Raw genomic sequence first — 12,748 nt, 5'->3', positions numbered from 1 at the left:
AGATAGTTGGGGCACTTCTTTTAGGGCTCCATAATCTAAAACATCCTCCCCACTTGGACAAAGAAGTAACATGTGCCTTAGTGAACATGACATCAAAATGGAACCTGGCTTTGGTAGGCGGTCATGTGACTGGCTGACCAGCAATCTTTGGAGTGAGTTTGGTTATAATGTTTTAGCCTTTAAATACTTAATGTGGAGTATTGATACTTGGGATGTATGACTAGATTACAGAGTGACTGAGCAGAGGTGTCTCCTTTCCCCAACACTCAGCTTCTTTTGGCTCTGACTCACCCTTTCTGCCTGCTGTTGGATCTTTGCGGCAGCACACATCCTCCTTGGAGGGGACTTCTTCCTCAATGCAGAACATTTCATCTTATCTCTAAAACAGTGCTCCTCAGGCCCAGACTCACTCAATCTGTCGTCCTCCTAGTTGTCATTGAAGAACAAAGCCCCACAGGTCAGATATCACCTGCCATCTATAATGCTCACCCCTCAAGCTGAGGCACAGCTGCACACTTTATAGCCTGTGACATCTTAGTCTGTTCTGACCAATCTTTTTGACTTCATCTACTAACACTTGCAAAGAATATTGGAGTGAGTCTGGTTGGAAAAGTGACTGACTTGACTTCCTCCTTTCTAATTCCTTCCCTCACAGAGTAGGAAAGAAGGTTGTAGGATCCTGTCCTCCACTGCAACCTACTCATTCTTTGGCTTTCAGCTCTAAGTCAAGCAAGGAAACAACCTGCTGGCCAATTCATATAAGAGTTTGGAGAAGGTGGTGCCAAGGTCCACGTGGCTTGGGGTTCTTATTCTAATATTGTATATTTTTGAATACTCTCCCTACAAGGAGAAAGAAGTGATCTTTACCTTAGTGAGAGTAACATGAAAAGTGGACTCTGGCTAAGGTAGGAGAAGAGATAGTTTTAAATGATGACCAGCAGGTATAGGGTGATCATGGCCATAGGATTTTTAGGCTTTAGTTAGTGTCTGGGGTGTGACACTTCTGTGACAAAGAGGGGTGGCCAGATTCCAGAGTGTTTGTCCCATGCTGCCTCCCCTCCCTTCCATTATGGCACTCTTTGGTCTTCTCACCTTGTCTGACTGAAGTTGGATCCAATTCTCAGTTGCATAGTGCTGTCTTGGAAGTGAGTTCCCCTGCAATGGATAATGTATAATGTCCCAGAGACTTTGGTTCTCATTCTGGGGTTCACTCAGTTGAAGAATGAAGCCCCAGATTTAAGGAACTCCTAAATTGCTCCTAAATTGCCTAAACTTTATCACCTTGAGCCACAGTCCTACCCTTCATCAACTAACTTCTTGGCCCATTCTCTTTAATCTCTTTGACTTCTAGAAACTCTTGCTAAGAAAACAAGAATGTGATTGGTTGAAAAAGGGGCTGTGTTGAATTACTTTTTGGGAACATCCTCATAGAGTTAGAGAGGGGGTAGGTAGTCCCTGCAATCTACTCTCACCCATTTGTCCTTTGGTTTTCAGCTCTAAAATCACCAAGCAACTAACTGGTAAGCCAGTCTCAAGTTGGAGTTGGTAAAGCGGGGTGCTGAGGTCCAGGTGGTTTCAGGCTCCTCTTTGGGGGTCTACATTTCAACACACTTTTCGACACACATGGAGAAAAAAGTAGCCTTTGCTTCAGTCAATGTGCCATGAAAGTGACATGAGTTTGTTCATAGTTTTTTAGGATTCACTTTAGTTTTTAGTCTCCTGGGCAGTGCTACCTGGCTGACAAAGGATGTGTGACTAGATTGAATGAGTGACTGAGCAGTGGTGTTCCTCTTCCCCAAACACTCTGGTACTCTTGGATCTACTCCCCCCCCCCCTTGTTTTTTAAGCCCTCACCTTCCATCTTGTAGTCAATACTGTGTATTGGCTTCAAGGCAGAAGAGTGGTAAGGGCTAGGCAATGGGGGTCAAGTGACTTGCCCAGGGTCACAGAGCTGGGGAGTGTTTGAAGTCATATTTAAACTCAGGACCTCCTGTCTCTCAACTCACTGAGCCACCCAGCTGCCCCCTGAACTCACCCTTTCTGCCTGCTGTTGGATCTTTGCAGGAGCACACATCCTCCTTGGAGGGGACTTCTTCCTCAATGCAGAACATTTCATCTTATCTCTAAAACAGTGCTCCTCAGGCCCAGACTCACTCAATCTGTCGTCCTCCTAGTTGTCATTGAAGAACAAAGCCCCACAGGTCAGATATCACCTGCCATCTATAATGCTCACCCCTCAAGCTGAGGCACAGCTGCACACTTTATAGCCTGTGACATCTTAGTCTGTTCTGACCAATCTTTTTGACTTCATCTACTAACACTTGCAAAGAATATTGGAGTGAGTCTGGTTGGAAAAATGACTGACTTGACTTCCTCCTTTCTAATTCTTTCCCTCACAGAGTAGGAAAGAAGATTGTAGGATCCTGTCCTCCACTGCAACCTACTGATTCTTTGGCTTTCAGCTCTAAGTCAAGCAAGGAAACAACCTGCTGGCCAATTCATACAAGAGTTTGGAGAAGGTGGTGCCAAGGTCCACGTGGCTTGGGGTTCTTATTCTAATATTGTATATTTTTGAATACTCTCCCTACAAGGAGAAAGAAGTGATCTTTACCTTAGTGAGAGTAACATGAAAAGTGGACTCTGGCTAAGGTAGGAGAAGAGATAGTTTTAGATGATGACCAGCAGGTATAGGGTGAGCATGGCCATAGGATTTTTAGGCTTTAGTTAGTGACTGGGGTGTGACACCTCTGTGACAAAGAGGGGTGGCCAGATTCCAGAGTATTTGTCCCATGCTGCCTCCCCTCCCTTCCATTATGGCACTCTTTGGTCTTCTCACCTTGTCTGATTGAAGTTGGATCCAATTCTCAGCTGCACAGTGCAGTCTTGGAGGTGAGTTCCACTGCAATGTATAGTACTACATGTTATTTCTGAGACTCTGGTTCTCATCATGGAGTTCACTCCATCTGTCCTTCTCTTACTTGTCATTGAAGAAGGAAGCCCTAGATTTCAGGAACTACCTGAATCCTAACTCTTTACCCTCATCACACTGAACTATCCAGTTCTAGTCATCAGTCTGTGACATCTTGGCTTGTTCTTATCAGTTTCTAAACATCTTTTGTACCCTTTCTCAATCAACATCAATGTGAGTTTGTTTGGAAAAATAACTGTCTTGACTCCCTTTCTTCTAATTTCCTCACAGACCAAGGTTGTGAGAGGGTAGGTATCCTCATGCATTCTATACCCACCTGTTTGCCCTTTGGTTTTCAGCTTTGAAACCACCAACCAACTATACTCTTCCCTCCACTCTGGCATTCTTGGATCTGCTCACCCTTTCTGTCTGCTGATGGATCTTCTTCTCAGCAGCACTGAGCCTTTTTGGACATGAGGCCTTCTTCAATGGAGAATATTCTATTTTATATGCCAGATTTTCTTTCTCCGTCTCAAATTCACACAGAGTGTCCTCCTACGAGTGAGCATGGTCATAGGATTTTTAGGCTTTGAAAAACAAAGCTCCACATGTTAAATATTACTTGCCACCTAAAATGCTGAACCGTAAAGTTTTGAAGCTCAGTTGCACACTTCATCCTGTGACATCCTGGACTGTTCTCATCAATCTCTTTGACCTTGACTACCAAAATTTGCAAAGATTATTAGCATGGGTTTGATTGTAAAAATGACTGTCTCAACTTACTTTTTTTCAAGTCCATCCCTCAAAACAGAGGGAAGGAGGCTTGGTAGGATCTTACACTGCATTCCCACCCATTTATCCACTGGCTTTCAGCTCTAAAACAACCAAGTAACCAGCTAATGGTCAATCTAACATAAAGGTTTGGAGAAGGTGGTGCCAAGATCAAGGTGCTTTTGGGTTCTTATTTTCAGGTTGCATATTTTAGAATATTTTCCCTACAGCAAGAAAGAAGTGATCTTTGCCTTAGTGTGAGTGACGTGAAAAGTGAACTTTAGCTTTGGTAGAGGAGATAGTTTTCAATGATGACTGGTAAGCATAAGAGTCAGCTTTGGTCATTGGATTTAGTCTTTATGGGCCTCTAGATTAGAGTGATTGTGAGAGGTGTCACACCCTTCCCCAACATTCTAATGCTCTTGAGTTTGCTTACCTTTTCTGCCTGCTGTTGCATCCTCTTCTCAGTAGCTCTGAGTGTTCTTGGAGATGACTTCCACTGCAATTTATATAGTATTGCATGTTATCTCTGGGTCTATGGTTCTCATTCTGGGGTTTGCTCAATCTGTCCTCTTACTTTTCATTGAAGAAGGAAGCCCCAGACCTCAGGAGGTACCTGACACTAAATTACTTACACTTATCATGCACCTGTCATCCTGTTACATCTTGGCCTGTTTCTAATAATTTCAAACTCCTCTACTTCTTGCAAATAACATTGGAGTGAATTTGATTAGAAGAATAACTGTTGACTTCTCTTTTCCCACTTTCCTCACACACAAATGTAGAGAGAGGGTAGGTAGTTGCCTGCATTCTCCACCTACCCATTTGTCCTTTGGTTTTCAGCTTTAAAACAACAAGGCAACTGACTAGTTGGTCAATCCCAAATAGGAATCTGTAAACAAAGGTGCCAAGTGGTTTGGGGCTCATATTCTGGGGGCCCATGTTTTGACAGACTCTCCTTATATGGAGAAAGATGTGACCTTTTCAGTGAGTGTGACATGAAAGTGAAACCAGGATTTGGTAGGAGGAAAAGTAGGGTTGGATGCTCACCAGGCAGCCAACAAGTGAGCTTGATCATAGGATTTTGGCCTTTTGTTACTGGGAAATGATACCGGGGTGACGAAGGACGTTGACTAGATAATACAGTGATTTTCCAGAGGTGTCCCCCTTCCTCACCTGGTATTCTCGGGGTTGGCTTACCCTTTCTGCCAAACAAAAAGGTTGGATCTTCTCCTCACTGAACTTCCTTGGAGATGAGGCTATCCTCAGTGGAGAATCCATCTTATACACCATATACTCTTTCTCAGCCTCGGATTCACTCAATATGTCCTCCTCCTAGTTGTATTACAGAACAAAGCCCCACATGTCAAATATTAGTTTTCCCTTAAAATGCTTACATTTGGAGCTTTAAGCAACTTCATCTTGTGACATATTGGCCTGTTATAATCAATCTCTTTGACTTTTTCTATCAAATTTGCAAAGAATATTGGAGTAAGGGGCTAGCTAGTTGGCTCAGTAGATAGAACGTCACACCTAGAGAGAGGAGATTCTGGGTTCAAATCTGGCCTCAGACACTTCCTAGTTGTGTAATCCTGGGCAAGTCACTTAACCTCCATTACCTAGCACTTACTACTACTCTGCTGCCTTAGAGTCAATTCACAGGATTGATTCTAAGATAGAGAGTAAGGGTTTTTTAAACAAACAGACAAGAATACTTGAATGAGTTTGGTTGCAAAAATGACTTCCTTTTTGCTACCTTCATCCCTCAGGGAGTAAGAAAGAGAATAGGAAATATCCGGCAATCTATTCCCATCCATTGGTCCTTTGGTTTTCAGCTCTAAAACAACCAAGCAACCAATCAGTTAGCGAGTTTGGAAAAACAGGATGACACTGCAGACATTTGGGGTTTCTATTTTAAAATACTTTCCCCAGATGGAGAAAAAAGTGACCTTTTACTTAGTAAGTATGACATGAAAGTAGCACCTATCTTTGGAAGGAATATAGGTTGGATTGGATATTGACCCACAAGCATAGGAATTAGCTTGGTCATGGGATATTAGGCTTTAGTTATTGGGGAGTGACACCTTTGTGACAAAGGATGGGTGGTGTAGCAAGGGAAGGAGCAAAGTGGTTTGCAAGAATGATTGACAGCCCTCAAGCTGAGATTCTACGAGAGCTTGGTTTAACTTAGCTAAATAAACTAAACTAAAAGTTAATTAAACAGGGAGCCCAGATTCTCACACAGAGTCTTTGGTGGGTCAGGCTTCTGAAATCCAGTTGTAAAGTCCTTAGAAGATTCAGGAAAGGGAGAAATACTCTTCCATAATCACTCTGTCCACCAGAATGAACTGGGATTTCCTCTCAACCTCTTCTTGATGTAAATCTAAGGCAGGTATCTTGAAAGATGGATTTTCCAGGGATAATCTCAGATCCACAGCTTCAGGGTTGAAATCCAGCTTCATACAGACAGTTGAAAACTGCTCCAACCCCTTAGAATTTTGACCCAGCCAGCTCTTGGAGAATCTTGGCTTGAGGGCTGTCAATCATTCTTGCAAACCATTTTGCTCCTTCCCTTCCTATAGTGGCCAAATTACGGAATGATTGTTTTATGCAGTTTCCCTTCCCCACCAACTCCGGTACTCTTTGGTTTGCTCACCTTTTCTGTCTGTTGTTGGATCTTCTTCTCAGAAGTATAGAGCTTTCTTGGAGGTGACTTCTGCAATATATGGTACTGCATGTTATCTCTGAGTCACTGATTCTCATTCTGGGGTTCACTTAATCTGTCCTCTTCTTTGTTAAAGAAGGAAGCCCTAGACTAAGATACTACCTGTATCTTAATTGCTTCTATCACTCCAAACTATAGTCCCACCTATAATGTGATATCTTGGCTTGTGTTTATCAATCTTTTTGACCTTTTCTACAAATTCTTGTAAAGAACATAGCAGTTAGTTTGGTTGGAAAAATGACTGTCTTGATTTCCTTTTGAAAAATTTCCCTACATACAAAATTTGAGGGAACATAGTTAACTTCTTGTGCTCTATGTTCACCTATTTATTTTTTGGTTTCTAGTTTTAAAACAATGAAGCAAATCTATATCATGTTAAAAATTACCATAAAAACCCAAACCATATTATACCTATATGCACCAACTTTTTAAAGGAAAAGCTAATGAGTTTCAAGAGGAAATAGATAATAAAACAATAATAGTGGGGGACTTCAACCTTCTCCCAGAAATAGATAAATCTAACCCAAAATAGATATGCTATTGATTAACAAGATTAAAAAGAGAGAATAAAACTAAATCACTAGCACTATCATCAATGAAGATGGAATCAAAGCAATTATTAGGAATTATTTTATCCAATAATATGCCAACAAATTTAATAATGTATTTGAAATGGAAGGATAACTATAAAAATATATCAGATTACTAGAAAAGGAAATAGAATATTTAAATAGAAAAAGAAATCGAACAGGCCATAAATGCATTTTCCAGGTGAAAAGCATCAAGACCAGATGAATTGTCAAGTGAATTCTTCTCTCTCTATATAAAGATAAACTAATTCCAATATTAAAGAAATTATTTGAAATAATTGGTAAAGGAGTCCTATATATATCAAACTCTTTTTATAATTCAAGTATGGTGCTGATACCTAAAAAACCAAGAGGAAAAATAGGAAGAAAATTACAGAACAATTTCATTAATGAATATGGATGGAAAAATTCTAAACTAAATGCTAGCTAGGAGACTACAACAATTTATCACAAAGATTATACATTGTGACCAAATAGTATTTATACCAGGAATGCAAGGATGATGGTTTAATATAAGGAAAACTATCAACATAATTGATTATATGAATACAAAAGCAACAAAAATCATATAATTATATCAATAGATGTAGAAAAAGCCTTTGACAAAATACAGTACTCATTCCAATTAAGAATACTGGAAAGAATAGGTATAATGGATTTTTTATTAAAATGATTCAAAGCATCTACCTAAAACAACCAGCAAACAAGTATTATTTGTAATGGGGATAAGCTTTATCAGTAAGGCCAGGAGTGAAACAAGGATGCCCATTATCACTAATGTTACTTAATATTGTATTATAAATGCTAACAATAACAATAAAAGAAGAAAAAGAAGTGGGAGAAATTAGAATGAGCAAAGAGGGAGTAAAACTTCACTTTTTTGAAGATGAAATGATGGCATATGTGGAAAATCCTAGAGGTTGAACTAAAAAGCTAGTTAAAACTATCAATAATTTTAGTAAAGTAGCAGGATATAAAATAAACCCACATAAATCCTCAGTATTTTTATCTATCACTAACAAAATCCTGCAAGAAGAGATAGAAAGAGACAACCCATTTAAAAAAACCAGAGAGAGAATAAAATACTTGGGAATATGCGTGCCAAACCCCCCCCCCCCCAGGAACTATACAAACATAAATTATAAAGCACTTTTAATACAAATTAAATCAAATATAAATAAATGGAGAAATAGTAATTGTGCATGGATGGGCAGAGCCAGTATAGTTAAAATGACAATCCTACCTAAACCAATCTAATTATTCAATGCCACATAATTAAATGATCAAAAATTATTTTGAGCTAGAAAATAATAAAATTCATTTGGAAGGATAAAATATTGAGAATATAAAATGAATCAATGAAAAAATGTAAAGGAACGAATTCTAGCAGTAACATATTTTAAACTGTCTTCTAAAGTGGTAATTATCAAAACTCTGGTACTGACTAAAAAATAGAAGGGTAGACCAGTGGAACAGAACAGACATAGAACAAACAGTGGTAAAAGATTACAGTAACCTTATATTTGACAAAAATATAGATCTAAGTTTTTGGGACAAAAACTATTTGGCAAAAATTTCTGGGACAATTAGAAAGCAGTTTGGCAGAAAATAGGTGTAGATCAATATCTTATACTACTTACTAAGATAAGATCAAAATGGACACATGACCTAGACCTAAAGGGAGTTATTATAAGCAAATTAGAACATGAAACATTACTTATCAGATTTATGGAGAGAAGAGGAATTTTTTAATAAATAAGAGCTAGAAAGCATTGTGAAATGTAAAAATGTATAATTTTGATTACATTAAATTTAAAATGTTTTATACAAATAAAAGTAATATAGCTGAGATTAGAAGGAAAAAAGAAACTTGGGAAAAGGATATTGACAGTTTCTCAGATAGAAATCTCATATCAAAAATATATAGAGAACTTTTTCAAACTTTTGAATCATCTAATTGATAAATGGTCAAAAGATGTGAACAGATAGTTTTTCGATGAAGAATTCAAAGACATATATGGGCATATGAAAAATGCTCTAAATAAAAACTGATTAGGGAAATGCAAATCAAAACAACTCTGAGATATCATCTCACATCTATCAGATTGGCTAAAATGATGAAAGAACAAAATGATAAATGTTGAAGGGGATATGAAAAAATGGAGACACTAATATGTCATTGGTGGAACCATTAACTGATTAAACCATTTTTTGTCTTTTTGTTTATTTTTATTTTTTGTTTTTATAATTTTAATTTTTTAGCATGGTTACATGATTTCTTGTTGTCTCCCTCACCTCTTCCCACCTACCTCCTGGAATTGAAAAGCAATTTCACTGGGTTTTACATATGTTATACACTTAATACCTATTTCCATTTTATTCATTTTTGTAAAAGAATAATCTTTTAAAACCAAACCCTAAGTCATATCCCATATAAACAAGTGATAAATAATATGTTTTCTTCTGGACTTCTAGTCCCACAGTTCTTTCTCTAGCTGTGAATAGCATTCTTCCTCATAAGTCCCTCAGAGTTGTTCTAGATTCTTGTATTGCTTTTAGTAGCAAAGTCAGTTACATTTGATCATCCCACAATATTTCAGTTACTCTGTATGATGTCCTCCTGGTTCTGCTTATTTCACTCCACAACAGTTCTTTTTTTTTTTTAAATCCTTACCTTCCATCTTAGAAGGCAGAAGAGCAGTAAGGACTAGGCAATGGGGGTTAAGTGGCTTGCTCAGGGTCACAAAGCTGGAAAGTGTCTGAGGCCAGATTTGAACCCAGGACCTCCTGTCTCTGGGCTTGGCTCTCAACCCACTGAACTACCCAGTTTCCCCCCCACCTCAGTTCTTATAGGTCTTTCCAGTTCTCATAGAAATCTATCAATGCTTCATTCCTTATAGCACAATAGTATTCCATCATCATCATATACCACAATTTGTTCAGCCTTCCCCCAATTAAGGGACATCATGATCCTCATTTTCCAATTTTTTGCTACCATAAAGAGCACACCTATGAATATTTTTGTATTACCATTTTTTAATTATCTTTTTGGGAAACAAACCTAATAGTGGTTTAACTGGATCAAAGGGCACTCATTCTTTTAAAGCCCTTTGGGCATAATTCCAGATAGCCTTCCAGAACAGTTGGATCAATTCACAACTCCACCAGCAATGCATTAGTGTCCCAGTTTTGCCACATCCTCTCCAACATTTATTATTTTCCTTGACTGTCATATTGGCCACTCTGTAAAGGTATAAGGTGGTACCTTAGAATTGTTTTGATTTGCACTTCTCTTAGGAGGAATTTAGAATATTTCTTTTCATGTCATTATTGATAGTTTTGATTTCTTCATCTGAAAACTGCCTACTCATATCTCTTGACCATTTATCAATTGGGGAATGATTTTATTTTTTATAAATTTGACTTAGTTCTTTGAATATTTGAGAAATTAGACCTTTGTCAGAGAATTTTGTTATAAATTTTCCCTGTAGTTTGTTGCTTCCCTTCTAATTTTGGTTGCATTGATTTTGTTTGTACAAACCTCTTAAATTTAATGTCATCAAATTCATTTTTTTACATCTTGTAATATTCTTTATCTTTTGCTTGGTCTTAAATTCTTTCCTTCCTTATAGATCTAACAGGTATACTATTTTCATTGATTGAACCATTAAAAAAAACAACCTTGATAAGGGCAAGTCAATGGGGGTTAAGTAACTCTCCCAGGGTCACTAAGTTAGGAAATGTCTGAGGCAGGATTTGAACCCAGGACCTCCTGTCTCTGGATCTGGCTTTTAATCCACTGAGTCACCTAGTTGCCCCTTGATTGAACTATTTTAGAGAGCTATCTAGGATTATATCCAGGGAGTTACAGAACTTTGTAACCTTAGTTCCAGCAATATCACTATTGGTTTGTTTTCAAGAAGATCAGGAGAAAAGAAAAAAGAATATATATGTTCCAAAATATTTATAGCAGCTCTCTTTGTAGTACCAAAGAACTAGAAATGGAAGAGATGTCTATCAATTGGGGAATGGTTGAACAAGTTGTTGCATATGATTATTATGGAATACAATGGTGCTAAAAGAAATAAAGGACAGGTTAAATTTAGAAAAAATTGGAAAGCCCTACATGAAATAAGAGTAAAATGTGTAGAACCAAGAGAATAGTATATATAGCTAAAGAGTTACTATTTGAAGAATAATTATGAATGTATACTTCCAGAGAAAGAACTGATAAATAAAAATGTGAAAGGTAATTTCTATACATTTTTTGGGAGGTTGATATCAACCTTCTGTGGTGCATGGAGGGGAGGTAGAAGGTGAGAGGCCTGGGAAGTAATTTTTTATTGTATAAATAAAGAAATTTTACATAAAACTGTTTTGATTGTCCAATGCATCCTTGGCTATGAGAAACTTTGAATTCCTTTTATTGGCAATTGCTAGCCTTGTGAAAAAAAATTGAACATGCTCAAAAATAAAATAACCAAACAACTAACCAGTTAGCTAGTCTCATGTAGGAATTTGTAGAGGGTGGTGCCAAGGTCCAGATGGTTTGAGGTTCCTAATTTTGGGGTCTATATTTCAACATACTTTGAGAACATGGAGAAACAAAGTAACTTTTGCCTCAGTGAGTGTGACATAAAAGTGAAACCTGGATTTGGTAGGAATATAGGTCTGGTTGGATGCTGATTTAGCAATCCTTGGAATGAGCTTTTTTTCTTAGAGTTTTAGACTTTAGTTACTTACTGGGGAGTGCTACCTGGCTGCCAAAGGATGCATGGCTTGATTACAGAGTGATTATCACAGAATAGGAAAGAGGCTAGGTACTCTATCCTATACCCTACCTCTCACCCATTGATCCTTTGGTCTTCAGCTTTAAAACATCCAAACAACTGACCAGGTAGCCAGTCTCAAATAGGAACTTGTAAAAAGCAATGGTAAGGTTCAGGAGGTTGGAAGCTCTTATTTTGGGGGTCTATATTTCAAAACACTCTTATTATATGGAGAAAAAATGACTTTTTTCTCAGTGAGTGTGACATGAGAACGAAATTGAAGTTAGATGCTCACCAGGCAGCCAACAAGTGAGTTTGGTTATAGTATTTTAGGCTTTAGTTAAAGCCTAAAGTGGTACCTGGGTGACAAAGGATGTATAACTAGATTACAGAATGACTGCCCAGAGGTGTCCCCCTTCTCCACCACTCTGGTACTTTTGGGTGTGCATACCCTTTCTGCCTGACATTGGGTCTTCTCAGAAGCAATGAGCCTCCTTGGAGGTGAGGTCCTCCTCATTGGAGAATATTCCATCTTATATCCCAGAATCTCTTTCTCAACCTCAGATTTACTCAATGTCATCCTCCTAGTTGTCATTGAAGAACAAAACCCCATATGTCAGATATTGCCTGCCATCTAAAATGCTCACATCTAAAGCTTTGAGTCACAGTTATATGCTTCATCCTGTGACATCTTTGTCTATTCCCATCAATCTTTTTGACTTTGTCTACTAATTCTTGAAAGAATATTGGTATAAGTTTGATTGGAAAAGTGACTGTCTTGACTTCCTTTTTACTAATTTCATTCTTAGAATAGGAAAGAGGGTTGGGTAGTATCCGAAAATCCATTCCCACCCCTTGAATCTATGATTTTCAGCTCTAAAATAGCCAAGCAACCAACAAGTTAGTCAATTTCAAATAAGAATTTTGGAAAAAGTGGTGTCAATGTGCAGGTATTTGGGGCTCCTCTTTTGGGACTCAATATTTT

The 12,748-nt window shown here is 38.0% G+C and overlaps 1 protein-coding gene across 50 annotated transcripts in view; it reads right to left on the bottom strand.

Annotated features, from left to right (window-relative positions):
* PMFBP1 (polyamine modulated factor 1 binding protein 1) overlaps positions 1–12,748 on the bottom strand; it is a 484,787-nt gene that overhangs the window by 35,987 nt on the left and 436,052 nt on the right. For 48 of the 50 annotated variants that reach the window (XM_056823979.1, XM_056823945.1, XM_056824098.1 and 45 more), the window contains 8 exons: positions 6,336–6,395; positions 4,856–5,014; positions 4,116–4,178; positions 3,329–3,463; positions 2,837–2,899; positions 2,036–2,170; positions 1,093–1,155; positions 292–426 (listed from right to left, as the gene is read on the bottom strand). In XM_056823979.1, the coding sequence (XP_056679957.1) occupies positions 292–426; positions 1,093–1,155; positions 2,036–2,170; positions 2,837–2,899; positions 3,329–3,463; positions 4,116–4,178; positions 4,856–5,014; positions 6,336–6,395 (813 nt within the window). The remainder of the gene's footprint in view (positions 1–291; positions 427–1,092; positions 1,156–2,035; positions 2,171–2,836; positions 2,900–3,328; positions 3,464–4,115; positions 4,179–4,855; positions 5,015–6,335; positions 6,396–12,748) is intronic. The other 2 variants (XM_056823976.1, XM_056824129.1) reach the window with 2 other exon arrangements.

The sequence above is a fragment of the Monodelphis domestica genome, chromosome 1 (genome assembly GCF_027887165.1).
Source record: "Monodelphis domestica isolate mMonDom1 chromosome 1, mMonDom1.pri, whole genome shotgun sequence".
In the NCBI taxonomy this organism is placed as follows: domain Eukaryota; kingdom Metazoa; phylum Chordata; class Mammalia; order Didelphimorphia; family Didelphidae; genus Monodelphis; species Monodelphis domestica.
Note: the sequence above shows the minus strand (reverse complement) of the source record. Positions and strands in the feature narration are given on the sequence as shown.